Here is a 27,275-nt window from a genome sequence, read left to right as displayed (position 1 = left end):
ATATAGATGCATGTTCAAGTTTTGTAAAGAAAAAGCACCATTTCTTATTACCATATATCTATCTGTACAAATATATAATTGTTCCGGACCATATGAGTATTTGGACAATACAAGTATGCTTCTTCACGATATGCGTTCTACTGTATATACTGAAATAACCTCCTTGGTTATAGTGACTTGTGCCGATTTTAGTTCCTTCTATATTCGAGAAAAACTTTAGCAGTCAAACCTGGGTAAACTAGTCCCTGAATAAATCTTGTGTCGGTTTCACAAACAAAAAAACTTGCGACTAAGATTGGCCTTAAGTCATGAACAAATCAGAATACTTACGATCAATCTTAGTCGTAAGTTTTTTTTAGTGAAATCGACACCGAGTTCCTGTCCATTACAAAAATCTACCATAACAGGGGTGATCAAGCAATTTTGAAGGGGGTCCAACCTAGAATAAAGGTGTGGGGAGGGTCCAACCATATGTCCCCATTTAAAAGCATTGATCGTAAAAAAGGGGACAAAAGCAAAAGAGAAAAATGGTAGAAAATTGATAAATACAGAAATGAGGGATTTCATCCAGACGGCTATTGATTTTAATTTTAAAAAAATTGAAATTTTAAATTAAAAAAAGTAAACCAAGTCTTTAGAAAAATACTACCAGCTTGGTGTGTATACATAGATCCATTTAGGTGACCACAAATTGGCCGTTAAATCGAGAGAATAGGTGTTATTTAACACTTACAATCAAGAAAAGAAATACTTTGCGGACTATAGGCCTATGTCATGTTATATTTATTCTTTTAGCGTTTTTTTTGTTGATATCAATAATTTGCCACTCACATGTTTAAATGAGAATAATGATTCGGTTTGATAAACATATAAGAACTTTCTGCGTGTATGAGGCGATTTGTATTAGAGAACGACCAATCAACTTCAAGAGGGGGTAGGGGTATGGTTTTTTCCTTTAAAAATATTTTAATCCCCAATTTTTAGTTAAGCAGATAACAAAAAAATATTCTAAATGCATATGTTCTCTGTAGCTTGTAGTGTTAATTATTTTTTTTAATTATTTAATTGATTCAACGTCGAAAAACTAAAACAAAACGAAGTAATTATATAAATGAATATATGTGTGTATTTTTATAAAAGGGAAGAAAACGCACCGATAAATTACCTAAATGAAGTATTTTAAGTATTTTCCCGGATGAAACCTAAAATCCATTTCATAAATCTTCCACAAATATCAATTACTTTTATCCCTTTGTCCAATTTCAATAAAAGTTCTTTTTTTCAATACCGCTATTTCCATTGATCAGTATATTCTAATCTTTATCAACACTTAAAATTATCGACTGAGGGTCAATTCCGAATATTCAACGGGACTTTGTACGGTTCTTTGTTACGGTACTTCATTATCCACCACCTGTCTCTATTGTTTTGGTCAACAGATGTACCGTAATGCAGACGACAGCTGTCGCGTTTGCGGCGCGTGCTAACACCCAAAAGGTAAAAAGGCCGCGTGTTTACCTTTGTCCCGAATCAAAATAATTCCTTCACAAAGGAATTACCCTTTAACCCTACTATTATTCAAATGAGATGAATGCATCCATAAAGACGAAAATAAATTAATATACATGAGAGTTTCAATAAAGAACTGAATATTTTCTCGCGAGTGCGGGAATTTCTCTTTGATGTTTTTTCTTCGTGTCCTCACCTGCGCGCGTGGCTACATAGTTTTCACGTTCATCCCAGCTATAAACATCCGTCGCGTTGTCTCAGCGAGCCTCTTTCAACTTTTTTACAAATGTTGAAAAGATTTAATCGTGTGATAATCTAACAAATCGCTAAACGAAAATCCCTATTGAAAAGATAATAATGAAAAATGACCTAAATCATTTATATCAATATTTTGAACGAATGCCGTCTGCGTTACCGTTAGGGTTACGGGCAAGTTCATACTGAAATACGTTCTGATACTTCATTATTAAATAAAAGAAAAGGGGGCTTGCGGGCTGTATTTATTTTTTGTTAAAATATTGCATGATCAAAAAGTATTCACGTATAACATTATATTATATATTTTAATATTAATAATTAAGTTTTACTTTATGTGGATATTTTAAAGTGCATGTCAAGAAAGAATAAATAAGCACCAGCCCCTGGTTTCCAGCAAAGCAATCTCTAAGGTCGCATTGCAGCACATATCCCTATTCAAAATTATTATTCTTTATTATTAGAGGGGGACCTCTTCATTTCTATAAAAAAAATAATAACTTTCGACACTAGTTTTCTATAAAGCAGGGTTTTTTAATAACCATTCCTCTATTCTACATATTTTAATTTCTTTATTCTTTTTCCATAAATATTTTATCTAAAACATGCTTGTATCCAGAAACGATGACTATTTTTACTCAGTGTTGTATTTATTTTGCTCGTATTTTCAAATTGAACCAATCCATTTGTTAACTTCCATTCAGAAACATTTTTCTAACACGAAATTTAGAGGAAGAAAATATTTATTAGTAAGTTCTCCATCTCTCCGCCTCTCCGAAAAACGCATCGTCGGTAATTTATTGATAATAATTATTTGAAGGCATTTACCTAACTCTATGTAAAAACCTAACACCATATTCATGTATTGTTGACCTTTCTCACTGAATTCTTACAATTTCATCGGTATGGTTTATATAAGTGAAAGATGCTTGTTTTCATTTTTTTTTACCGATTACACTGTTCCGCCCCTAACATGTTTAGATATCAAAATTATATCACTTATTCAATATTTTCCCACAATAACACCATGGGAATTTGTCGGTAAATTCTTTTTGAAATATTTTATAAAAAGTAATATGTTTTTAATGCTTTATTACTAGTAAAGGCTAATGGCGTTCAATCCATGCAGTTAACGTATAAAAGTAAATAATAGATTAATACTTTCAAATGTTTAGTTATATCAAATTTAAATTTTACTTTAATCCTGAACCGTTACATGAAATTATAAAATTATTCGAAAATTATAATGGATTGAATTTTGAATGTTCAATTTTATGTTTGACCCGAATAAATAAAAACATAAAACTTAAATTTAAATATCGAGGAACGTTATAGCAGCAAAAATGCGATGAAAAGTTTAACTCAGTGGAAAAGAAGAATTATGACTTTTTTTTTAAATTATCTTAGATATTCGACTAAGTATTACTTAATCCACAAAGAAAAAAATGTCTGGTATACAATTCGAATTGTACAGTTTCTTCAATTGACTGCAATGAAACTTTATATACAGTGCACCCGACAGTTACTATGAAAGGGCGCACGTGGGAAGGCGGAAATGCATATTAAATTTGGTAGAGTGACAGAAAAGTTGATAGATTGATTGCATGGTTAATTGACTGACGCGGGGATTGATTGCCGGGTTGGAGAGGTTTACTGACCGCCTGATTGATTGATTGATTGATTGATGGTAACATTTGATCGATAATGTTGTTGATTGATTAACTGATTTATAAACATCGTTTCCGCCACTAGGTTAATTATAAATTCATGTCAGAAAAGAGATCGAGACTAAACTAACGATGGAAAGTATCAAGGGAGTTTCGTTATCTGACGATATTTACAGCGGATTCCTTTGAGCATGTAGCCAAAGGTAATATCTTTGATAAGCTTGCTTGTTAGCTGAACCGTGAAGTCATTATTCGGTCAGGCAAACTACCCTTCTTTCAAAGTACCACAGACAGATAGATTTTCTATTGGACTAGTCTATTCTTAAAGTAGGGAAGTTTACCTAACCTAACAATGATTTCATGGTTCAGCCTAAAAAGCAAGCTAATCAAAGATACTATATATATACCTTTGGCTACACACTCAATGGAATCCGCTGTAAATCAAAACAATCAGTTGTGGTGATTGTTAGACCCAAATCATTTTCAATCTCTCTGAAAACACAGAAATTATGCAGAACTATAGCCGATAATTTTGCGTTTTGGGTTTTGTTAATTGTTGAAGGCCGTAAAGTGACCTATAGCTGTCTTAACTTCTGTGTCGTTTGGTCTCTTAAAAAGAGCAATCTCACGAGCTATCAAACCACATCTTGTTATTTTTATAAAGACACACGTTAAAAATCAGGTTCAGTGTGTTATTTTGTACAAAAAGGGGTTCATGATTCATACACATAAACATGTTTTTGTCCTTACAAGCATGTGCAAATTGCCACTAGTCATAACACATTATTCCTTTAAAAATTATGATTCTAGGAGAAGATTTGAAATACACTTGGTTTATGTTGAATACTTAATTCTCTATAGTTGTGGTACGGTATTTTGTGTATTTTCCGAAAATGAAGAGATGATTCTCGTCTAACAATGAAAGGAGTTTACTAAGAAAAAGATGGAAAATGCGTTAATTCGTTAAGATACAAACCACTGACAAAAAAATAATTTTGAGTCCAGCTGAAGCGTATAAAAGGATTTTCTTATCCCTGGCATAGATTACCTTAGCCGTATTTGGCACAACTTTTTAAAATTTTGGATCCTCAATGCTCTTCAACTTTGTAATTGTTTGGCTTTATAAATATTTTGATATGAGCGTCACTGATGAATCTGATTTAAACGAAACGCGCGTCTGGCGTACTAAATTGTAATCCTGGTACCTTTGATAACTATTTACACCACTGGGTCGATGGCAATACTGGTGGACGTTTCGTTCCCGAGGGTATCACCAGTCCAGTAGTCAACACTTAATTCGGTGTTACATGAATATCAATAATGTGGTCATTTTTAAATTTCCTGTTTACAAAAATTTGATTTTTCGAAAAACTAAGGATTTTCTTATCGCAGGCATAGATTACCTTAGCCGTATTTGGCAAAACTTTTTGGAATTTTGGATCATCAATGCTCTTCAACTTTGCAATTGTTTGGCTTTATAAATATTTTGATATGAGCGTCATTGATGAGTCTTATGTAGACGAAACGCGCGTCTGGCGTACTTAATTGTAATCCTGGTACCTTTGATAACTATTATGTACAATTTTAAGTTTTGAGAATCATTGCAAAGAATTTAGAGAAAATACCAGTACTTGAATTAAGAGGCCCCGAAATGACAAGTGTAAATCGAGAAAACTAGCGGCTTGATTTATGTAAAACAGATACTAGTAGTAGATGAAAATATATGATATACAGCAACCACTGAATTGCAAGCTCCAGCATTGAGAAAGCATTTATAGAAAGGGGCGGGTTTAAACGAGTTTGAAGGCAGCAACCCTCTCATTATATAGCTTGCAAAGACAGCGAAGCAGACATTACAACAGAAGAACAATCTATATAAAAAAGTATAGTTGAAAAAAGATTATATCGATACAAAGCAGATATACATCTAACAAAAATACTGACCGGCTTTAGTCTAAACGCCGTACAGAAGTCCTGGTCATCTTTATCACCCTCACGGAAATCGTCAGCTTGCTTTAAATATTATGGCTATGACCTTGGGTAAGCGGGCGTATATATATCCTCATATTCGAAAACCTTATAACTGACAATTTCTAACAAAACGACCATTTAACGTCAAGGTGGGAGGGTTTATGTCTTTTTTCCAAATTTGACGAAAAAAATATTGTGGTAAAGCAGATGAAAAAATAAAAACATTTTCTGAATTTAGATATAAACTTCATCTTGTAGTGTTAAATTTGGAGAGAAAAAGATTGATATAGCGTCGAAAAACTAAAAAAAAAATATTTCTGACTGAGAGAAAGAACACGCCCCCCCCTATTATTAATAAGGTAAACTGTTGCTTTCTTTAAAGCTATTTGTTTGGTTTTGGTTTTTTTTTATCTTTTGCGTTTAACGCTTTTTTACTCATTATTGACCACTTCATGGATATAATATATAGATACAAATACAGCAATAAAACGCGTTTTCTTTTGCAATGCTCTCCCCCAGGGATGGACATTGCTGACAGTAAAAAAAAATGATGAACATGACAATATAAAGATTTTAAAATAACGCGAGATTTTAAAATAACGCGAAATACACAAATCTCCCTAAGTGATGGGGACTGAAGCGTTGGTGATCTTATTTTCGTTCCCATTCTGCATATATACTCTATAACAAATAAAATGACAAATAGATATATTAAGCTGAAATGGACTTGAAGAGCTTATAAATTTCGTCTCCTGTTCTCAAATTCAAAATGAAATTCTTTTATTTCATTTTATAGAAAGAAATTAAATTGACATAAATGACCATCATCTACATTTTTCAAAAATACAATTTTCATATTTTCTAGTGAGAATGAAATTAAAATGAAATTAAAATGAAAGGTCGCTATCATTTGTACACTTCAGAAACAGATCCGACAATAAACTCCTAATAAATGCCATCTTTTCATTATTTCTAAAATATTGTGAACAATTAAACAAGCAGTTGTTACCTCGAATTCATAAAAACTCCAAATAAAATGGAATAAATTACTCTTTTAATGGACAGAAATCTGTAGATCGAAAGATATAACTTTACAGGACCAACCGTCTAAAACATAAAACTTCTCGTTTTAATACTACCATCAAACCTTATTAAATCCATATTCTATCGATTGTATTATGCTCAAATGAATCAAAAATTTGTCTTTTTTATTTCCCGCGGGAAATTGCACCTGCCGAGTTCTCGTTCACCTGCTTGGGGTAAAGCATACGCGCACATCAAATAAACCGCGATTGGAATCAAATATGGATACTGCATTTGTCACCTGTCACCAAACGCCGTTCGGAGACATTTCTTCTATTTCTGGGGACATTTTGCCGTTTTAAGAAATCATAACATATTTGCCATATGTCGATTTCAGTAATCGATTAAGATTAAAGATCAATAAGTTAATTACAAGGAACGAGATCTTAAATGAAGTGACGGGATTTTGTTTAAATGACTCTCTGGAATCCGATCTAACTTGAAGAGTATCGATACTATATTAAGATGTTATAAGAAATGCAAATTTTTTGACTTTACAAATTTTTGTTTACTTTTAATATTTGTATTGAATAATTGCAATGGATAAATGTGTACAAACAGTTCTATTATTTGTTTCATAGATACATTTGTGATAGTGCACAACTTATCAGCTTACAACATTTGGGGAAATAAAGAAATGAATTTAAAAATTGGGAAAAATGAAATGAGACTCAACATTTCAATTAAATTACATATATATTTAGCGTAAAATGACAAGAAGTTATAATAATTGGAAGATGAAGAAATGCGATTAATCTATAATTAAAGTAAAATTACAACCAAAAACAGGCGAAAATTATTTTAAAAAGTACAATCGGTAAAAGTTAACTTGAGGTCCCTGTGTCTAACCTGTGATTGCAGCTGTCACTGGTGTAATGTATAAAGATAGTTCATCTATTAGTAAAATATAGGAATCGAAAACTTTTCCTATATGGATGCTATTGATTGATCTTGAAGATTAGCATCCGTCCAAGTTTCATAACAATCTATGAATGTTTACATATTTCATATCATGACAAAGATTTTAACCCATTCTGCATGTTTACATTTATATCTGCAAAATATTAGAGAAATACTGAATATGAAATAAAAAATATTTCTAATAGATGTTGTCGTTTAAATTCTATCCTAATTTCATAAAAATCTATGACAGTTTCACAAAGTAATGGATGTCTTAACCGCAGATTAAACTAAAATGTTAAAGAAGCTGACCACAACCGACGACAGTATCTAGGGTCGTTATGTCTCGATATTGCTCGACAGAAAAAAAACGACAGACAAAACTAAACAAACTCCCGTGAGCAGATACGATTTTCAAGTTAAGAATTTCAGGAGTAAGTGTTATCGATCTTTTTTTCAAATACTGATATGGAATGCTGACCCAATAAGGGGCGCAACAACGCTTTATTATATACAGTATTAACAAAAGCACTTCTCGTTAAAAAAAAACTTGTTATTGTCATAAATTTTGGTCCCGCTTTTAAAAATTGTATCATGGAACTGGATATTAACAATTTCAATTTAAGCTCTCGTCATTGCCTCGACTATAAACAAATGAAGTAAAATATAACGATTAATCGTGTTTCAGTCAAATCAGATATATAGCAATCCTCTTGCTCTTTTGGTGTACTCGAACAGGCCTTTATTGAACAACCGATTATTCATGTTTCAATGAAATAAGTTAAAGCAACCCTCTTGCCCCTTTCGTCATCTCGAACAGGCCTTATTTGAACAATATTTTCATGGTTTTTTTTTATTTCTTTGCGGCGAAAAAAATCTTCAACACCCTGTCTTGGGCAAGATTTTTAAAATTTTTACTATGCTAGGATAATTATTTCGAAACTCTTACCCAAGAAACTCAAGACGAAACATTACATGCATGGACTATGCACAAACCAGCCCCTGAGTTATATGGATAGAAATAAATGTCTTTAAAGGTGTTTTTTTAAATTCACTGGGGATCACACTCTCAAATCACAGGTCATTAATAATAAAACATTTGCCCTCACAACTTAAAATCTTTGCACCTGCTAAAACACTCTCGGACTATTTATCTGGTATATATAGTATGCAAATTAGCTAAATCCAATACACAGTTAAAAATGAATACCTACTTAGGGAAAAAGAATAACAATAGGTCTTCCACATCACTTCAAGATTTGTGGTTTTTAATCAAATTCATGGGGACAACCTATACTTAGTTTGACATGTTCCGGACCGTAATTGGTATACGGACTGAAAAAAGACACACAAATTAGCCACGTAAAGGTTTGTATTGAATTTCTCTCAATTTATAACCTTTGAAACCAATATGTTATTAATTTCTTTTAGCTTTTTATCAATGTCCAGCTTAACAATTATAATGATGTGTAAATAGCGGGGTTTAGAAGATTTTAAAACCCCTAAAATATTGTGAACAATTGCACTTCTACGCACGGTCATTTTTGCTAATGAAAAACTAGGCGTTCCCTCATTAAGCTTTGCGACCCCGAGGACATTAAAATTTAAATAAAGTTTAAATTTGAAATAAATCCGTGTGACAATTCATACTTATTCTATTTTATTTCTTCTCCTGAATTTCTGAAAAACGATTCCTACCACTACTTATTCAAATTTATGCTTTTCTTTAATTTCATGAAATGTATACGCTATTGTAATGTGTATACTTAAAACTGAATAAAACACCTCTCCGTGAGAAATATACAACATTTAGTATGTCCACCTGTGTTGATACGAATTGAAGCTTTTTTCAACATTAATGGGATATTCCCACATTCAAAACCTTTGAAAACTTGATAACTAAAATTAGAAGTATATATGAAAATACAAAGAGTAATTAAACCGTTGAGAGGAATCATACTGCGTCCTTCTATATGGCCATATCCGTGATCGTACTGAGTGTCAATATAAAGGTATATACGATACCCACTTTAATGCACCCGATACTCATTTTGAAAATTAATGTCGTTTCTGATATACTCGGGACCTAAGTATTGAAAATCGAAAATATAAAACGGTCCGAAACCAGGAAAATGCACGATGGAGACCCATTCCTAAAATTAAATAAGTTTTCATAATTTCAAAACAGCAAATTAAACTGTAAAGCAATTTATAAAACGTTAGGACATAACCTCCAAAAGCAATCCAAACATAACATTATTGTTATGTAGTTCTGTTGAATCCGATTCGAGGTCGGGCTATTTCAAGTTATTAGGATGTAAGGTCGGACCCGTATACAGGTTTAACTTTAGTTGTTGAAGTAAGATGCGAGACATTTGTAATGACTTTACATGTCTTGTTAGAACCGGGATAACCAGTCCAAGTCAAAATCATATCATAATACGAGCCCACAAAAACGTGGTAGACGTATACAAATCTACCGTCTATCTATGGATATGTTTTGAAATTTTTAAATGTTATCACTCAATTCAAGCCTGTCACAACTGTTTTTCGCCGTTTTATCAAATATAACATATTTACATTAGATATATCGCTTCCTTTTAAACATATAAATATAATGTATTTCTTCCTTAATAATGATAAAATATTCTTTGTGTAGGTATAAGTATGTAAACATTTTATCAATTCGAGTTTCCTTGTTCCCTGAAGATTTTCAAATTTCCGTGAAATTGGTCCTTCTACGTATTCAAATCAACATTTTACGAGTTAGATAAAACATAATACTTAATACTACAGGCTTCGAGAAGACTGTATCACACCTATCAGTTTTACCATAAGGTTATTCCAAATAGTTTCCAGAGATTAAGGGCAATAACTCATATAAGAAGTCAGCCATGTTGACATAGTAGCAGATCTTGTCTTGGTTGTCTATTTAGCAGTTCATATATGATTTTTTTCAATTTAAAGCTTCTGCCAAAAAAAAAACCATTCCAAAATTGGATGAAGTGTGTCTTTCTACGGCAACTGCTATAAAGGTGAACAGATGATGTTTGCCATGTCTTACTTATTTGTTGAAATTGTCCTGCTGATTATTGCTTCTTTAAATTTCTCTCCATCAACTATAGCTTACGCAAAAATAACATTCAAGGCAATAACTTCAATAATGAGTCAACTGACAGATTTAGCAATATAGCCTTAATCGTATAGAAGGGTTATTTTCGTGCAACGTGTTTTGCAATTTTTATTTCACGTGCAGCCGTGATAAAGGTTCGTTATTCACCGTGGGTCGTGCAATATTGGTAAAAAGATCAACTTTAATTGATCCTTCATCCTATAAAATTGCAATTTTATTTCGCGTTCTTCCGTGCAGATACCCCCCTTTGTTTACGCCCTTCGTATAGGTCTCACCTGTCAGTCGTTTTTTGTTAATGGGGATCTTTCAAGGACAATAACTCCTACAAGGAGTCAAATGTTAATAAGTTGTAGATCTTGTCCTGCTTATTATTTTCCTGTCAGTTTTCATCAATTCACTTTACTCTTATAAGGAGTCAACTGCATGTAGGCCATGATAACTTATTTGATTATTTTGGCAGGAACTGTTCCCTTTATCTACTAGTATTGTAGTTTTGAAGATAATAGCCAAAATCACTAAAATAACGAAAAGCGTCTTTTCAGTGCCAAAACTCCTGTAAAGAACTGTCTGACAATTTGATTTAAATAAATTGTATGTTAATGCAGTCAAAAGTACTTACCATTTGAACATTCTGCTATAACTTTTACCGAAAAACACATTTTATAAAAAGTTCAACATATTCATGCATGTATATAGAAAATAAAATAGAAGAAAATGGGTAATGAATCCCAATGAGATAACTATCCACTAAAATCCGTTGGAATGAAGTGGAAGTAAGCAATTATAGGCAACCGTACGGCCTTCTACCATGAGGAAACACTATACCGTATATAGTCGGCTAAGGAAGGCCCTGTTAATTCTTGTTCAAAATGATTATGAAATATGTATGTCTTATACTTGAAGTACAAATGTCATCAATATCGGACCTCAAATAGGTTTATGACAATATGTTAAAAAAGCTTGTTATATGAAAAGAGAAACGCTATGTTTACCTTAGATGTGGATTTTGAAGTTTTGAATATTTCCGTCTCATATTTTTCTATCTTAAGATAATGGACAATATTTGCATTATTAACCCTGTGTTTTATTTTTAGCTTTGGGGGCCAGGTTGAGTGACAGGCTGAGGCAGGACAGGCAGACACTTTTAGAACTATAGTTACCCTGAGGATAATTGTGGTTAACTCTGGTTCCATTTGGATAATTAGTTTCTGAGGAGAAGATTTTATGAACAATAATGGAACACGGACGACGAACGGCGACGGACGCCTGGTGGTGGTAATAGTTTACACTTGTCATTTTTGCAAGGTGAGCTGAAATTGGCTGAATGGTTGTTGCTAAATGTCCGGTGGTAAATTGTTCATGCACCAAGAAAGAACTGATTTTCGCAATACTGTACAAAAGGAAGTATGGGTTTTTCCTATTTCTCCTTTGTATAGCAAAATGTATGTTCAGTACATTTCTGTAATTGATTTTGCAAATTATGTATAAATATTCAATAAAACCGCTAAATCCCTTATTAATAATTCTTTTCCACGGTATCTTCTAATACTTTTGAAACCCATTATGTTTGTTCTATTCTATCTAAAAAAAAATCGTTTTTCTCTTTAAATCCCCCCCCCCCCCCCCAAAAAAAAAGATTTAAACTCGTGACCGCATGATATACTGTATATTATAGTTTGAGTCTAAGGAAGTCTTCTTTTTTATTGTGTTGTTTGTTTCAAATAAATTTATCGTGTATAGATCAAGAGAGATAACTCTTATGAATATATATCTAAATGGGTAAATCCGAAAATATCATTAACAATGCCAGCAAAATTTCATCAAATTAGGTTTTCACTCTTAACCGACATTGAAGCTTTAGTGGCTAATACAAAAATCATTTCAATATTAGTCAATAAAAAAAATCGTGAAAAAGTAGAAAACAATGTGGACCAATTAAACTATAATCATTTTTAAAAACACCAAGAACTCAAAAATTTAAAAAACACCAAGAACCAAAAATCGTGAAAAAGTAGAAAAAAATCGAGGACTTATATGAATATTTAATTGCAACCAAACAAATTATTAAAATATAAATAAACGAGTAAATAGATTGAAATTTAATGATGGGTAAACTTTGAAAGTGACAATAAAATAAAGTCTGAAATATAGTCCAGAAGTAAGTCAGTGTCCTCTTTCTTTTTTTTTTTTTTTTTCTCTCAATAATTTTTGTTTTGCCAAAGAGGGGGAGGGAAAATATAGTTTCATCCATTATTCCCTATGCCAGACTCCTTTGCTGCTCTCTCTCTCTCTCTCTCTCTCTCTCTCTCTCTCTACGCGTGAATATATGAACGATATTCTTCATAATTGTCTCTAAACTTGTTTGATGAAAATAATCGATTTTTTGGGGGGACCACGAGATAAATTTGTTAGTCACATGTTGAAGTTTTGAAAAACCACGTTTGACCAATTGTGAGTACGTAAAAATGTGGGGTTACGCAAATATAAAAATAACCGCTAAAGATAAGTTCAGATATTTTTATTCCAATTAAAGGGTCCATGAAGAGCAAAGTAATTTATTAATGATTTTTATGATTGTTACAATGATGTTGACATAATTCATAAATATAATATAACTATTTCAATTCTTAGATGTTAAACCACATAAAAAATGCATAACAATATATATCTATTATTAACAGGCAAATATTCTCAACGTCTTAAATAAAACAAAATATATTAGCTAAAGCGAATCAGAAGGTAATATAAAATGAACATCACTAATTAATTAATTAATGATTCAGATATCACCCCCCCCCCCCCCCCTTTCTATAATATATAGAAAAAAATGAAAATATTTATCTCAAACCATTGTCCATCCTGAAATCATCGAAAATATAAATTGAATGAGATCGTCTTGATTAGTACTGAACACGCATTGAAATAAGATTTTCATAATTTGATAAAAGGAAGGATGTACCGTTTAGACGATTACTTAGAATTTCATCAGTTTTAAATAATAATTCTAAAAGATCGCCGAACTATATCATTTATTTAGAAACTATTTATAGAAATGGCGCAAGTGTTTGAGCAAACACACCCACGAAACTTCACTCTCCTCGTTTAAAACCACGGTAAGTTTAAACATCTTTTCAACAATAATTTCCGTTATCTAATCCGAACAATTGCCTCTTTAACCACAAGAAATTAAATCGATAGTTACAATGCAAATGGATTACTGGAAAAAGAGAGGATGTGGCCTTAAATTTACACGAGGCATTTTTGAAAAAATGGAGTGAAATTAGAAAAATATAATACATTACTTAAAATAATTTTAAAATCTATTAATTTTGAATACAAAATTATTGAAACAACAATTAAGTTTTCTTTTCGTCAAAATAAGAAAGTAATAATACCAAAAATGGGAATGAAGTAAAGATTACGATAATAACACAGAAAGGCAACTGCACATAGGCGCGAGTAAGGAAGATATAAATTAATAAGATTTCCTCGAACAAAAATAAACCTAAAAGGACTTTTTTCTTTTATCAATTATTCTTTACATTGCAAATTTTGAAATGTTCTCAGAAGAGTACACCTATCCCCTACTCAAAATTGAAACAATAAAAGTTAAGGGCGAACATCTCACATCTGTAAGGCTGGTCAAATTTCAAAGTATTTCCAAAGCGAAACATAAAATGGGTCTTTTTAAATAATTACACCCCACTTTTTCCGATAAATTGACAGTTTTTTACTCAATTTGAGAATTACCTCGTGTTGTTATCTGTTACATAATGTTAGGCTTCAATTGACCTTGAAGCATTCTTCTGATGTAATCCCGCCCACTGAAAATGACTATCTGCTGACTCAAGAACGGAAGAGAGAAACGGTTCTTGATTTTCATTGAAGTGTGTTATAATTTCATTCAAAACAGACAGCGATCGTCTGGAAATGAACATTCTTTATTTAGGTATGTCGCAAGGTCAAACTTTAGGAAAAAAATGGTACCCCATTTCTACTTTTTAGTAGACTAGCTGAAATAAAGATAAGTTTAGTATGTTTACTAATTCTTATTTTACAGCTTATTTAATATAAATCAAATTCAACAAATTTTTTAATATCAATTATTTTTAATATTTCAATTTTAAAATTAATCTTTCAATTATTTTTTTTTTTTTTTTTTTTTTTATTTCAACTAGAGCACCAACATTATATTTAGAATTATAATAAGAGACCTTTTTTCTTTAAAAAGGAAAACAAGAGTTCATTAATTACACCCTAAAATCCACCCTAACAAAACGCACATTGATAAAGGTAGGTATAAACGTAAGAGTAAATGATGAAACTTTTTTTAACCAGTGGCGGGTCCAAGAGGCATAGTCCGCCCTTTGATCTCACCAAAATACAATTTATATCATACTTTTGAAGTTTTAAAAGATTTTATGGCATATAATCGTCCAATTTCCCCCATCTCTCCTCGTAAGGGGGTCTATAATCCGTGCTATGCAATTATGCCCCCCCCCCCCCAATAAAAATCTTCGATCCTATCCTGCGAACTTTACCTGATAACTAAACTCCTTGTATTTCTTTGAATATTGCATGCAAACTATGTATCATATGATGTATTACATGCCGTCTATTTTTCTAATCCAGCCGAAACTATTTTTCTGCAATTTTCGAAAAAAAAAACGCTTAACATTTGCAAACTTTGAAGTTATATGGATATATATATAAAGTTATAATAAGGATTTCGTTGTACCCCGAAACGATAAAAACGCTTTCAGAAATACTATGATATACTTTAAAATGATCCTATATTGGGTTGATCAGCGTCCGAATGTGCTAAAGAATTTTTTGTTTCCTCATTTATGTACTTCTATAAAATATTAATTCAAGATCATTCTTATTCAAGTAGTTACTAGTGCTATTGCATAAATATTAATCTAGCACCAAGAATTAGTATTTTAATTCCATAGTGATTTTCAATGAAATAAATTGCTTTCAATGTCACTTGGCAAAAGGGAATTAACTCAAATAATCTTCGTATATTCAAATTGAGGTTAATTCCCTTATATAAGAAACCAATATTCAACAGACTGAAATAACATCTTAGACAAGTGGAATTAGTTGCTCCCCGGACTCCTCTGTACACCGTCCCTTATCATCAGTTTACTTGCTTAGCGGCAAGGGACTTGGAAATATATTTATTAATCTTTCAGTCATGATGCCGCAGGTAAAAACATTTATGAATCGAAACGATGCGGACTGCATAAAAATTAATTTTAAAAATAAAATAATTATGAATGAAAAAGTTTAAAACATTTATTCATTGACAATTTTTATTAAGAAGTAAGGATACATAAATAATACATAAAACATGCAATTAAACTAACATGTAAATAACCATAATCTGTAATGTTATAAGTTGAAAGCATGGAACAGCTTGTGACAAAATGCAAATAAAAAAATATGCATGTCTTTGTCCGATTATTTATTACTTTTCATTACACTGCAGCTGTGCTCTCAAATGCACATATGCCACGTGATTGATACAAAGCAAATCAGTCCACCCACACAGTACCATTGACCGTCTTGAGGTGTGGTACTATATGTCCTTTCTTTTCTATTATGCATAATTTTACAACAATCAACCATTGTCCTATATTTAATACAACAAGAATGTGTCCATAGTACACGGATGCCCCACTCACACTGATTATTTTTTTAAGTTTTGTGGAATGAATATGTAATTAGGGTAAAAACTCTAATTTAGCATTAAAATTAGAAAGATCATATCATAGTGAACATGTGTATTTAGTTTCAAATTGATCGACTTCAACTTTATCTAAAATTACCTTGACCAAAAACTTTAAGCTGGACGGAAAAACAAACGGACGGACGGACGCACAGACCAGAAATCATAATTCCCCTCAGTCGTAGGTAGGGAATAATAAGAAGATGACAGTTGGACAACTGTTCACAACAGAACAAAAAACACACTGAACTTAGTTGTATTCAGCCAGTTCGTAGATGGCATATTGAACAATCCACAAAACTTAATTTCATGCGGCAATAAACTACTGCAACTCTAAGTCCCTATAGATAACTTTGCAGGTTGTATAGTTTATTGTTTATTTATTCTTGTACTGAAAGATAATAACACTAAATGTCGCGCGTCCGAAGCTGTTATCGGGATTTACATTCATTGTGAAAATGCATGAAATATTTGCAACTGGTCGTATGGAAAGAACAATCAATCAATCAATGTAAAGTTCAATAACGTAACTTGGTGTTTTGTGTTTATTTATTTCTACCATAAATAAATTAGAAAATAATATTTTCATTATGATTATTGTTATTATTAATATTATTATCATGGTAATTATTATAACAGCCAGGCCCACCCACATAAAACTAAAAATAAACCGTGGAAAACACCTTTTATATTTAGATCTTGTGCAATAAGTAGAAAAGGATGTTGCAACAGCTATTTATCTTTAGTGAAACGTTTACCTGCGTTTTACCTGGATAAGAAAAATTTGCAACCCAAACGATTTAAAAATCTCAAAATTTGTAATTTATTTACGCTCGACTGGATATTTTATGAATGGGAAGCACATGGTATTGAAATTTCCAACATTTGATTGGTTTAAAGTTCAAAAGGAGGCGGAGACTTACATTTCTAATTTCGAAGCTGACTCATTCAATTTAACTGAACAGAAAGAATGTTGCTTTAAAGCTGGATTTTATTTCATTGTGGTAAGTCTACATATTTCCCACGGTTAAAATTGTTAGTGTTAGTTTAAGAGTATATTATTTTCTCGAAAGGTAAGCATGTCTTGTCAGTTTAGTTAAAATTTGAATCAGTATATTAAAAGTTTGTATCTACGATTTTGAAATGAAGTACAATTTGAAATATTTTAAAGGGCATTTTGAAAGTTTAAATAAGATTATAGGATTAAAGTTCGATAAATAAACATTTTATCAATTTAAGAAATTTAAACGGAGACAATTGTCACTTTTTCACATTCCAAAGACGCGATCTCGCGTTGTAACGTATGTAAAATAAAATACGGTTTCTAAATGCCTCGTGTATTTGCTTAGATACAAATAAAAATTGTCATTTTTCTTGCTTCCCTCTTTAAGTTTGTTATATCATACCATGTTTTTTATAAAACATTACATAAAATTATTAAAACAAAAACATGCATTCCAATTGTGTTAAATTGCACGCTGTAGTAACACGTTTATGATTTACATTACCACGAAATGCACAAAAAACTCCGGAAATATGCATGCATGCAATGGACATGTAATAAGTTAATAACTTGATTATACTGAAATATGACAATTGGTAAAGTCAAACCATTTATGATGCGTGAAATTAATAAATTAGAAACTTAATTGTCCCGAAGAGTAGTAAATGTCAAATTGAATTACAAATTACATGTTTAAAACATGGCATTTTAACTTTAAAGAGAATCGGTCTGCAGTTTTTATGACAAAAGTTGAGTCATTTCAATAAAAAGTGAAGTAAAACGTTTCACTTTTCATTATTAAAAATTGCAATTCGATAATTAAATTTATTGGATAGCATAATTAGCTAGCAAATGAGATTTAGAATTATATGTAATTTGTATGGTGTCGAAATATATAAATATACGACAATTTGAATTCATGGATGTTTTCATTACTTTTTTTTATTGCCATTCGTACCTCATCAAATCGGGGAAATATAATATAATTTCCGTATGATATTCTGGTGAGTAGTTCCTTCTTGTTGTCTTTATTTGTTTATTATTTCAAAACTTAAAGGAAAATTTCTAACAAAATAATTGATAGGTTAATTTTGTTTTAAAGGAAAAGCGTTCCGTAATAAATTATAACCGGGGCCAAAATAAATAATAGGTTTGTTTGCCCAAACGCTACCTACCCAGAAAAAAGCTGCCTACTCAAATTCTTTAATTGTCCTGATTTGAAGAAGTGTTTTTTTAATCAAATAGGCATGAAGACTAATAAACATCCGATACTTCAAATTCTTTTTTCGAAAAAAAAAAAGAAAATGCCTACCTACCTACCCACCGTCTTAACCTTTAGGGGTAGGGTTTGGGCAAACCAAAATATTTTTAAGTGTGGCCCGGTTCATTTCGTTTTGAAGGAAATCGTTGTAAAAATACTGTTAATTATTTGGTAATTGAATAGAATATTTTTAGTAGATTATTGAAAGTTTCAATTATATTCTCGGATTAGTGTCTATGAGTATATTATTGGAACTATTCATTCATGTAGAGTTTCAGTTTTAAAAGATGTTCTGGTAATACAGATCATTGTCCTTGTATGGATTACATAATGCATAACACATTTGTCCAACACTTCATATACGTATATTATCCACTCCCACATATATGCACGTGTAATTGTCGAACACGTGGTAAAGATGATATTTTGATTATTTGCAATTATGTGCATTAAATGCATTCTTTTCTGTTATCATCTTTTAGCATACATGTAGATAAATGTTACACGTGCATAACACGTGTTGACCTTAGAAATCACCACAATTAAACTAATTAATGAAACTGACGAGCTTATTTTATCTTTTTCAGAATTAAATATATCAATATGTATTCGACAGTAGTTATATTTGTAAGTTTAAGCAGTTGTTTACTGGCAGAAGATATCCCTTTTTGTGAAGATGGATTTTATTACAACCGAGGCGAAGTCGAGTGTGTTCAATGTTCTGAATGTGAAGGAGCTAATCTTATTATCCGAGCCCCTTGTGGTGGTGACCAGAACACTATCTGTGGACCATTTGTTGAGTTTGACCAATTCCATCAAAGTCCCATTGATAATGTAAAGCCAAACCAGACATATGAATGGTTTGACAAGACAATAGAGGATAATCAGCATACGAACTTTCCAACAACAGTGGATCAGGATTACAAATGGTACAACCTTGCTATGGCGCTTCTGGGAGTACTGTCATTTATTTCACTTGCTGTTGGGATATACATTATAGCTGTGTGTTTTGTTTGCAAGAGGCGAAGGCGAGAGAAGGAAATCATCTGTGACCCAGGTAAGAATTCATGTGCTCTACGTGTATACATGTTTAAATATATTATATCCCTTATTCGACATGAAAAACAACAATCAAAATTTCTATCTTGTATTTCGTTATGAATGGAATTGGACTTTTGTATCCATTAACATCCATTTGATGTCCTTTGATGTTGTATTTACGGTTGTATACCATTGCCCCCAAACTCTTAGCATGCATGATGTATAATAACTATTTCCACTAAAATGTTGATACATGTACATATGTATTACTAGATAAACACTTGTACAAGTACAAAATCAACTTGGCAGTCGAAATGAAAAACGATTAATACTAGTAATCAACTTGCCACACAATTCCTCGTTGTGACAATTTGCTGCTGAATAGAATCTTATCTATATATCATAAAATATCTTATTTTAAAACAAATTATGTAAATGACTATGAGAAAACAAATGAAATTAATAATACGTGGACAAATAGTTTGTAAATTAAGATAGCGGTTTGCTCTTTTAAAATTTAATGTGCGTTTTAAAGGGAGCTGATAATCTCTATTAATATATATATGTCGAGATCCCTAACAAGTCAATTTATTTTAATGTTTTTTAACTTAAAAAAATTATACGATATAAATTGTTTTCAATTTATTTTAAACTTAGTTATATTAGTTACACGTGCATACATATGTAAGTAATTCGAGATAAGGTGCAAAATAAATTACTGTATGTTCGTGAGCCAAGTGAATTTCTTCTTGAGGACATCGACCTTTTCAGACCTCGGCACATTCCACATAGTTGGTAATTATGATGAACTTCGTTTAATAAAACTTGACCTTGGGTGACCTTGGGTTTTTCGTTTCAATGCTATGGCACAACATTATCAGTTTTGTACACTCGTGGAATGCAATTAATGTAATGATACAGTTATGTAAACGTATTTGGAGCATCTGTTTGAAACTTGTCCAAGTATATAAATTCTTTTGTTTCAGTTAAAAATAGCAGCTTGCTAAGTTTTTCCAAAGCAAAATAATCTATGTCCAATACTTCAAAATATATTCGATATATACTAGTACTACATGTTCTAAAGCACTAGTGGCCAAAGGCACACGAGTTTCGGCAAAGAGCAATATGAGTTTACGCTTCATCTGACAGTTCGGCAATAAGTTGCACATTCTTGTTGTATCGGTTTTGCTACCTTTGTACCTATATTGTTCATACCTAAAAATGCAAACATACCATAATTGTTTTTTCACATACGTTTGAAAAATGAAACGTTACAAAACTGAAGATGGCACGGTAGACTCTAAGATAAGTTTGAGAGCTTAACCATAGACAACAATGGAGCTAACTCATCTCATTTAGAAGGTAGAGAAAAGGATATTTTTTAACGAAAAATAAATTAATGTAACTTGGCAAAAAAAATAGTAGAATGGCAAAAAATATATTGTTTTGGCGAGAAAGAAAAAAAATGACACAGGGGAAACCCTGGTGGCACCCATATACTGAAGGGAAAGAAAGAGCAAAACAACTGCCTTCCTTCACGTTTAACACATATATTCAAATTCAAAACTTTATTGTCGTGTAAACAATTTGTAACAAAATCATGAGCAAAACAAAAACAATGCATTAAAATTATAGGACGAGAAGCAACCATGTATAATTAAACATATTTATAATGTAATAGCTTCACTTCCTTGATCTTTGACATATCCTCGAGTTGTTTATAGTTCAAGTAAACGACTCTTGGTCATAAAAAGTAAATTTAAGGCCTAATTATTGACACCTATGAATTGTTTTGAAAATGTTTTATATCAAGAGATACTTTATTTGAAAAGCACTTTACGCCCATATGGACCAATGGCTTAAAACATTATACATAATATACAATGTTATGTTGTTTATTGCTATGGTTCGTTCATTTGAGAAATAAATTTCCAAAATTTGCATAAAATACATTTCGAAATTTAGTAGGCTTTCGATCTATTAGAGTATTTATGCATTTGTCTTTTTTCATGTAACTGAATAAATATAAATGTTGAAAAATACGTGCTGGTATTAAAGGAGAAAATCTTACATAAGTTTCCATTCTATACAGCGTTTAAAAATACCATTTGAATTGTCTGATTACGGAATCAACCTATATGTTTTCATAGGACATGATTCTCTGCTCATATTACAGTTTCACTTTTTTATGTAAACCTTAAAATAAAGATCGAAACAAAACTTGAACCTACCCGACAGTTGCTAAAACCAAAATCGTTACCCGATAATTCATCGACGAACGGACACACGGACCGATAGACATGTGAGTGTACGAAATTTTCAAAATAGATATTAAACGAGTATCTCATTTGTTGGATCGATAAGGATTGAACACAATTTCGTATCAAACAGTAGAACCCCGTACCCATTGACGAATTTGTTTCGCCTTTTATGAGATACATTTAAAATATCTTTCAATGGTACTTTTATACGCATAGTACAGTGTTGTTTTATTCTCATTTTGAAGGTAAGAATGGATAGAATTATTTTCTGGTTAGTTTTGATTTGGTGTTTTATGGGGGTATTGATCCAATTCGTGACTACTATTATTATGTTGTAGTAGTCTCTACCCTATCCACTGTAATTGGATGTGTTTTAAATTTTATACCAAAGAAATATCCATTTATATAAATAATAACTTTTAAAAGCAGTGACACTACTTCTTCTGTATGGTAACTTCATGTTTTCCTGAAGTTTATTCAAAATCAATTTTTTTTTTAGAATTCAAATTTGCCCAAATTTAATCTCCATTTCTTCCCGTTGAATAACCTTCATGATAAACTCGAGTAAGAGAATATTGTGTTTCAACCAGATGAAAAATTTGATTTACTGCTGTAAAATCGTTGAATTTGTCCGCTCCCACACATTTTTGACGAAAAAAAGAATATAGTTTCATTCTTTTAGACACGAACACACCCATTTAGTCTTTACTATTTCTTCTTAATTATCTCATTTTTCTACACAGTTAGATAAATTTTAGCAATTATTGCGGAAATTTCTAACCGGAAGATAGAAATACAAGCCTCGTTTAAAGGTATGGGTTTCGGTCTGTCTGAACTCCCACAAAGAAACCATTCATCAGGTCAAGTAACGGGTCACGACCAACCGATCTGAAAGAATGTTGAAGTATATGAATGGTTCATTCATAAAAACAGCTGCATGCATTGTCTCCACTTACTTACAACATGTTGCATTAATTCGTTTCGTCTGATAGGAAATATTATAACTATTGGCACATGTTTCATAATCCATATTTTCACCATCCTTAAAGTAACAATACACGGTCACAGAAGTACAAACTGATATTCAACATATATATCTTTTGATCAGAACGAAATGACATATGCATATCGACTATTGATTGATAGTTTTAAGGTTATTTAAAGCTTGTATGCATATATTTGAGATGACATTTTTATGCGTTATTTTTTAGCGTGTATGCATATAATATTTGAGCTGTCAAGAGTTATTGAAAAGTCCCACCTTATTTGGTAGGATTGTTTCAATTTAGGTGTTTTTTTTCGATTCTTTAAGACGAATGACTTGGGGGAAAGCCCTTAAAGAACACCCTAAAAAATCGTTCTAGATATGCTTATTTTCCAGGAGATTAAGCTAATAGCTATCATTGGATATATTTCTTTCAGAAATATCATTTTCTACGAGGTTGGATGTGATTCGAATGCATTTTTCATAGGTTTTCAGTTGATAAAATTTAAGCCAAAAATTCAACCGTTCAACTTGGAATTGGTGTGCCTTTAACGAAAACTTCATTTCTAAATAAAGAGATATTGAAAACCTTTATTTTGCGAGAGGGGCTTCAAGTTCTAGGTCGTCGACTGACTTAATATTTTAAATGTCACCAATGATTCAGAAAACTATAAAAATTTGCATACATGATTTACATTTGATTTACTATGCATTTGTTATTATTTATGAATAATAATTAACACGGTTGTTTACATAGTTCAAATGAAATAGTCTTCATAACTGGGGGTGACGTCTAACGACCAGCACACTTATATAACTAAACATGCCTGGTATACCAATATATATATGAAATTCTTCGCGTAACTTAATAATGCAGTTAGAAAAACTTGAGATTGAGTAAACCTTAACTTTGCCGGTACATTTAAAATTCTCGTTTTTCTTTCAGAAATATGCACGTCAGCGGGAGCCAACCAAAGGTCCAGACTGGTGCAGTCCTCGACTGTTCCCTCCAGGGACCGTCTCAAGACACATCGGAACACGTACACGCTGGATGAGGACTACGATGCTGATAACAGTAATCAGACAGTTTCATCGACATCATCACATTATGTGTACTTCAAAACAGCTGATCCACCGAATGTTTGAAACATACTTTTCATATAAATATATAAATATATAACTGAAAGTTTGAATGATATATCTTTCATGCGCGGGTTTTTCCTGCAACCATGGAACTAAGCTTGACAACGCTTTGATAAGAAAAATCCACACCGAGAATTGGCTGGTTTCAACATAATCCGAGTATGCTGCTTATAAATTGCATTGCTTGTTATTGATTTGAACAAATAAGTCATGAACATTTATTAATGCCAAGTTTTTTTTTTACATCAGCTGTACTGTTGTAAACATGATTTTTTTGTACTTTGCATAGAATTCTGTACAATTTTTCCGTCGTTTGTATAATGGTACGTTCTGATGCGTTTCGATTTAATACCGAGTTTGTACCCCTAGTTACGTTTATACATTGAAGAAATAAGCCATTATTTTCTGATCGCCATGGGTGGACTTTTTGCAGATAATGGCAAGCATGGCATTAAAATAGATTATAATACAACCACCGGAAGTGAAATGAATAATACAAGAGAGTCATGAACTTTATCCCTTTTAACTCATTTTATCATTGTGAAAGGTGAAAATTTTCTCGATGGGTTTAACTTGTTCATTAAAATGCATTTTCACTTAAGGGGCGGGACGAGAAACGCGTCGGACACCAAAGCGTAACAATGGTTTATTGGAAAATTGACCAGTGTGCCAAAACAACACCGTGACCCGTTTTCCCAGGGTCAGCAATTTATCATAAAAACATATGAAAAGGCTGCTATAGTTTTGTTTTCATAGAACGGATATGGGTCCTTAACACGCACTGTATACATTCAATTCCTGTCCGGAATAAATTCATTGTTAGTCCGAAACACAATCTTACAAATCAGATGTGCAGTGAATGGCGGGACTCGAGCAAAAGATTTAATTCAATGATGACCTCAATTGTATATTAGCCCAACAAAAGTTTGACCCTTTTTGTTGAGTTCAGATCATTCAAATCTTTGTTCATTCATAAAATTTAAATCGATTTTATTAGAAAATGTGATGCATCTTTATTTTGCATGTTTTTAACACATCTCATGTTATCCCCTATTAAAAGTCTGAACATTTCCACATTAAACTTGCTCGTATGTCAGAAACATTTACATTAAGCCTTATCGGAAAAATCTTTTCTATTATTTAAGATTGTTCATTTATTTTTATTTTTATTGATGGTAAAATGAACAGGTAGTTCAAATGATCCAAACTAATTTAAAGTTCGTTTTTTAACATTTTAAGTAGTTTTGCAAATATTTGAAAGGTGTGCTATATTTGTTTATTTGTTTTATCTTTTGTTACATAAAATTGAATGTCAAGTTAAATTTTCATTGATGTGAAATGTCATTTGAATGACGTTCTTTGAAGCTGAAAAAATGACATAGAATGAATAATTCCAGATGTTAGTATTTGTTTTAGCCCTGTTAGTGTTCATTTGAAGTCGTAAATTATACGAGTTTAGTCGAATGACATTATGCATCTTCATAAGTTATCCATACTCCCACGTGTGAACATCATATTCACCACATAACTTTACTTTTTTCTCCCATTAATCAAAGACATTAGACAAAATGTGTTCGTAGTAGTTTAACAGTGTTCTAAATGTAACCACAGAAAGTGTTCTAAAAAAAGTTAGATACAAGTATTTTATCCGGTCATATATCCCTAAAATATGTGGCATAAAAAAATCTAAGACTTGCACGAAAATCTCTTGTTTTCAAAAGCGTTTTAATCAGAAACAATTTTTCCCCGACACATTGTGTGCGACATTTGTAATTAAGTTGTGTTCCATGTACTTCAGAATATACTCGTATCTTTATTTAATTCTTGATTTTTATTTAATTTCTGATAGATTAAATATTTGAAAAAATGTGTAATACTTTCAATTGGCTCTCACCGAGGACTTGTTCAAAGCTGATATATTTTTCATACTGTATCTATCAATTTATTTGTCCATAACTATAACTATTGTAAAATGATTTTTTTCGACTTCTAGCTTCCTATGTCATGTATGTTCATTTCTTTTTTTTTAGTTATTTTATTTACTATAGAAATGTTGGGAGCCAACATATTAGTTGAGTTGTTGTATTTTTACTTTTTCAAAACCTTCTGTCCTATGTGTTCATTGATATTCTGTCCGTCTTTAAAGTGTTCAAGGTGAAAGTCAAACGACCTTGGAAAGGTCACGACCTATTGATTTTTCATTGTTACTTGTTATGATCTGTGATATAAATGTAAGAATATGTTCTTGTACATAAACTATCAAATATGTTTTTTTTTATAATTTATTGAAATTAAAATTTGAAAATATTTTTTTGAGTTATAACTGTCATTTTATATTACCGCCTACACCTCGTTTATTCATACAGGATATTATATAACTTCTTATCTTTGTCATATTTATAACAAATAGAAAACATTTCAATCAATTTAGTTTATTCTAAAAATGGAACCAGGTAAAATCATTTCTCTTCCGATCATAGTTGTTGAGTCCTTCATATTTCCTTTCGATTTGTTTGATGATTTCCAAATGTCTGATATAGACAATTTTTCCATATCTAACCATACTGACTTATATTGATTTTAACATGCTAAGATGGTATTTATATTAGTCTAATCTGAGACTACTAGTGTTATAGTAGTCTCAGGTGTATACACTTTCGCCATATTGGACTTAGTCAAAACATCCGCTATTGTCGTAATTTTACTTTGATTGAAACCATTAGTAACTCTAGTATAAATCTTCCCCTCAATGCGATAACTATTTGAAAGTATTCCAACCCGTATTATAAAGATGACGGTTAAGAAAAAATAGAAAAAAGAAAAGAAAAAAATGGTTTCCGGATGATAACTTTACTTATACCTTTGAAAGGTATAGAAAAAGCGAAGAAGCTTGTTGATTTAAGGGTCAATATTTTTAAGGTCAATATATATCACTAATTATAAGACTATAAAGTGTTTGCAAAAATGTTTCGATGTACTAGTAATAGCTGCTGTATTCCTTGCTTGAAAGGGAAGAATTCAATCCATTCTAGGGTCAACAGTCACTATTACTTAAAAAAAGAATAAATGAAAATCTATAGAAATAAGCATATTTGGTATATTTGCCAATGAGACTTCGCTCCACCAGAGACCAGATGACATAAAAGTAAACAAAGTATATGTTACCGTACCAATAAGCATAACCTGTATAAAATCATCTTTAAAAGACTCCGAAATGTAGAACATTTATTTATACACACGTACACATTATAATATTGAGAATTAAAATGGGGGAATGTGTGTCAAAGAGACAAAAAAAAAACTAAGTGCCGGAACGGCCTTCGGCCGAC

General features: G+C 31.6%; 1 protein-coding gene across 4 annotated transcripts; it reads left to right on the top strand.

The window, feature by feature from the left end:
• The first annotated feature begins 14,338 nt into the window (after positions 1–14,338).
• LOC134699489 (uncharacterized) lies at positions 14,339–26,255 on the top strand. 4 transcript variants are annotated; one of them, XM_063561095.1, is made up of 3 exons: positions 14,339–14,467; positions 19,104–19,573; positions 23,750–26,255. In XM_063561095.1, the coding sequence occupies exons 2-3, from the start codon at positions 19,120–19,122 to the stop codon at positions 23,947–23,949; spliced, it is 654 nt and encodes a 217-aa protein (XP_063417165.1). In that variant the 5' UTR covers positions 14,339–14,467; positions 19,104–19,119; the 3' UTR covers positions 23,950–26,255. The 4 variants fall into 4 exon arrangements, with proteins under 4 accessions (XP_063417165.1, XP_063417163.1, XP_063417164.1 ...); XM_063561093.1 differs by lacking the exon at positions 14,339–14,467 and adding an exon at positions 17,165–17,256; XM_063561094.1 differs by lacking the exon at positions 14,339–14,467 and adding an exon at positions 17,241–17,325.
• Positions 26,256–27,275: the final 1,020 nt, after the last annotated feature.

Source organism: Mytilus trossulus, unplaced genomic scaffold (genome assembly GCF_036588685.1).
Source record: "Mytilus trossulus isolate FHL-02 unplaced genomic scaffold, PNRI_Mtr1.1.1.hap1 h1tg000070l__unscaffolded, whole genome shotgun sequence".
Lineage (NCBI taxonomy): Eukaryota > Metazoa > Mollusca > Bivalvia > Mytilida > Mytilidae > Mytilus > Mytilus trossulus.
The sequence above is the reverse complement of the archived record's forward strand: the minus strand, read 5'-3'. Positions and strand labels throughout refer to the sequence as shown.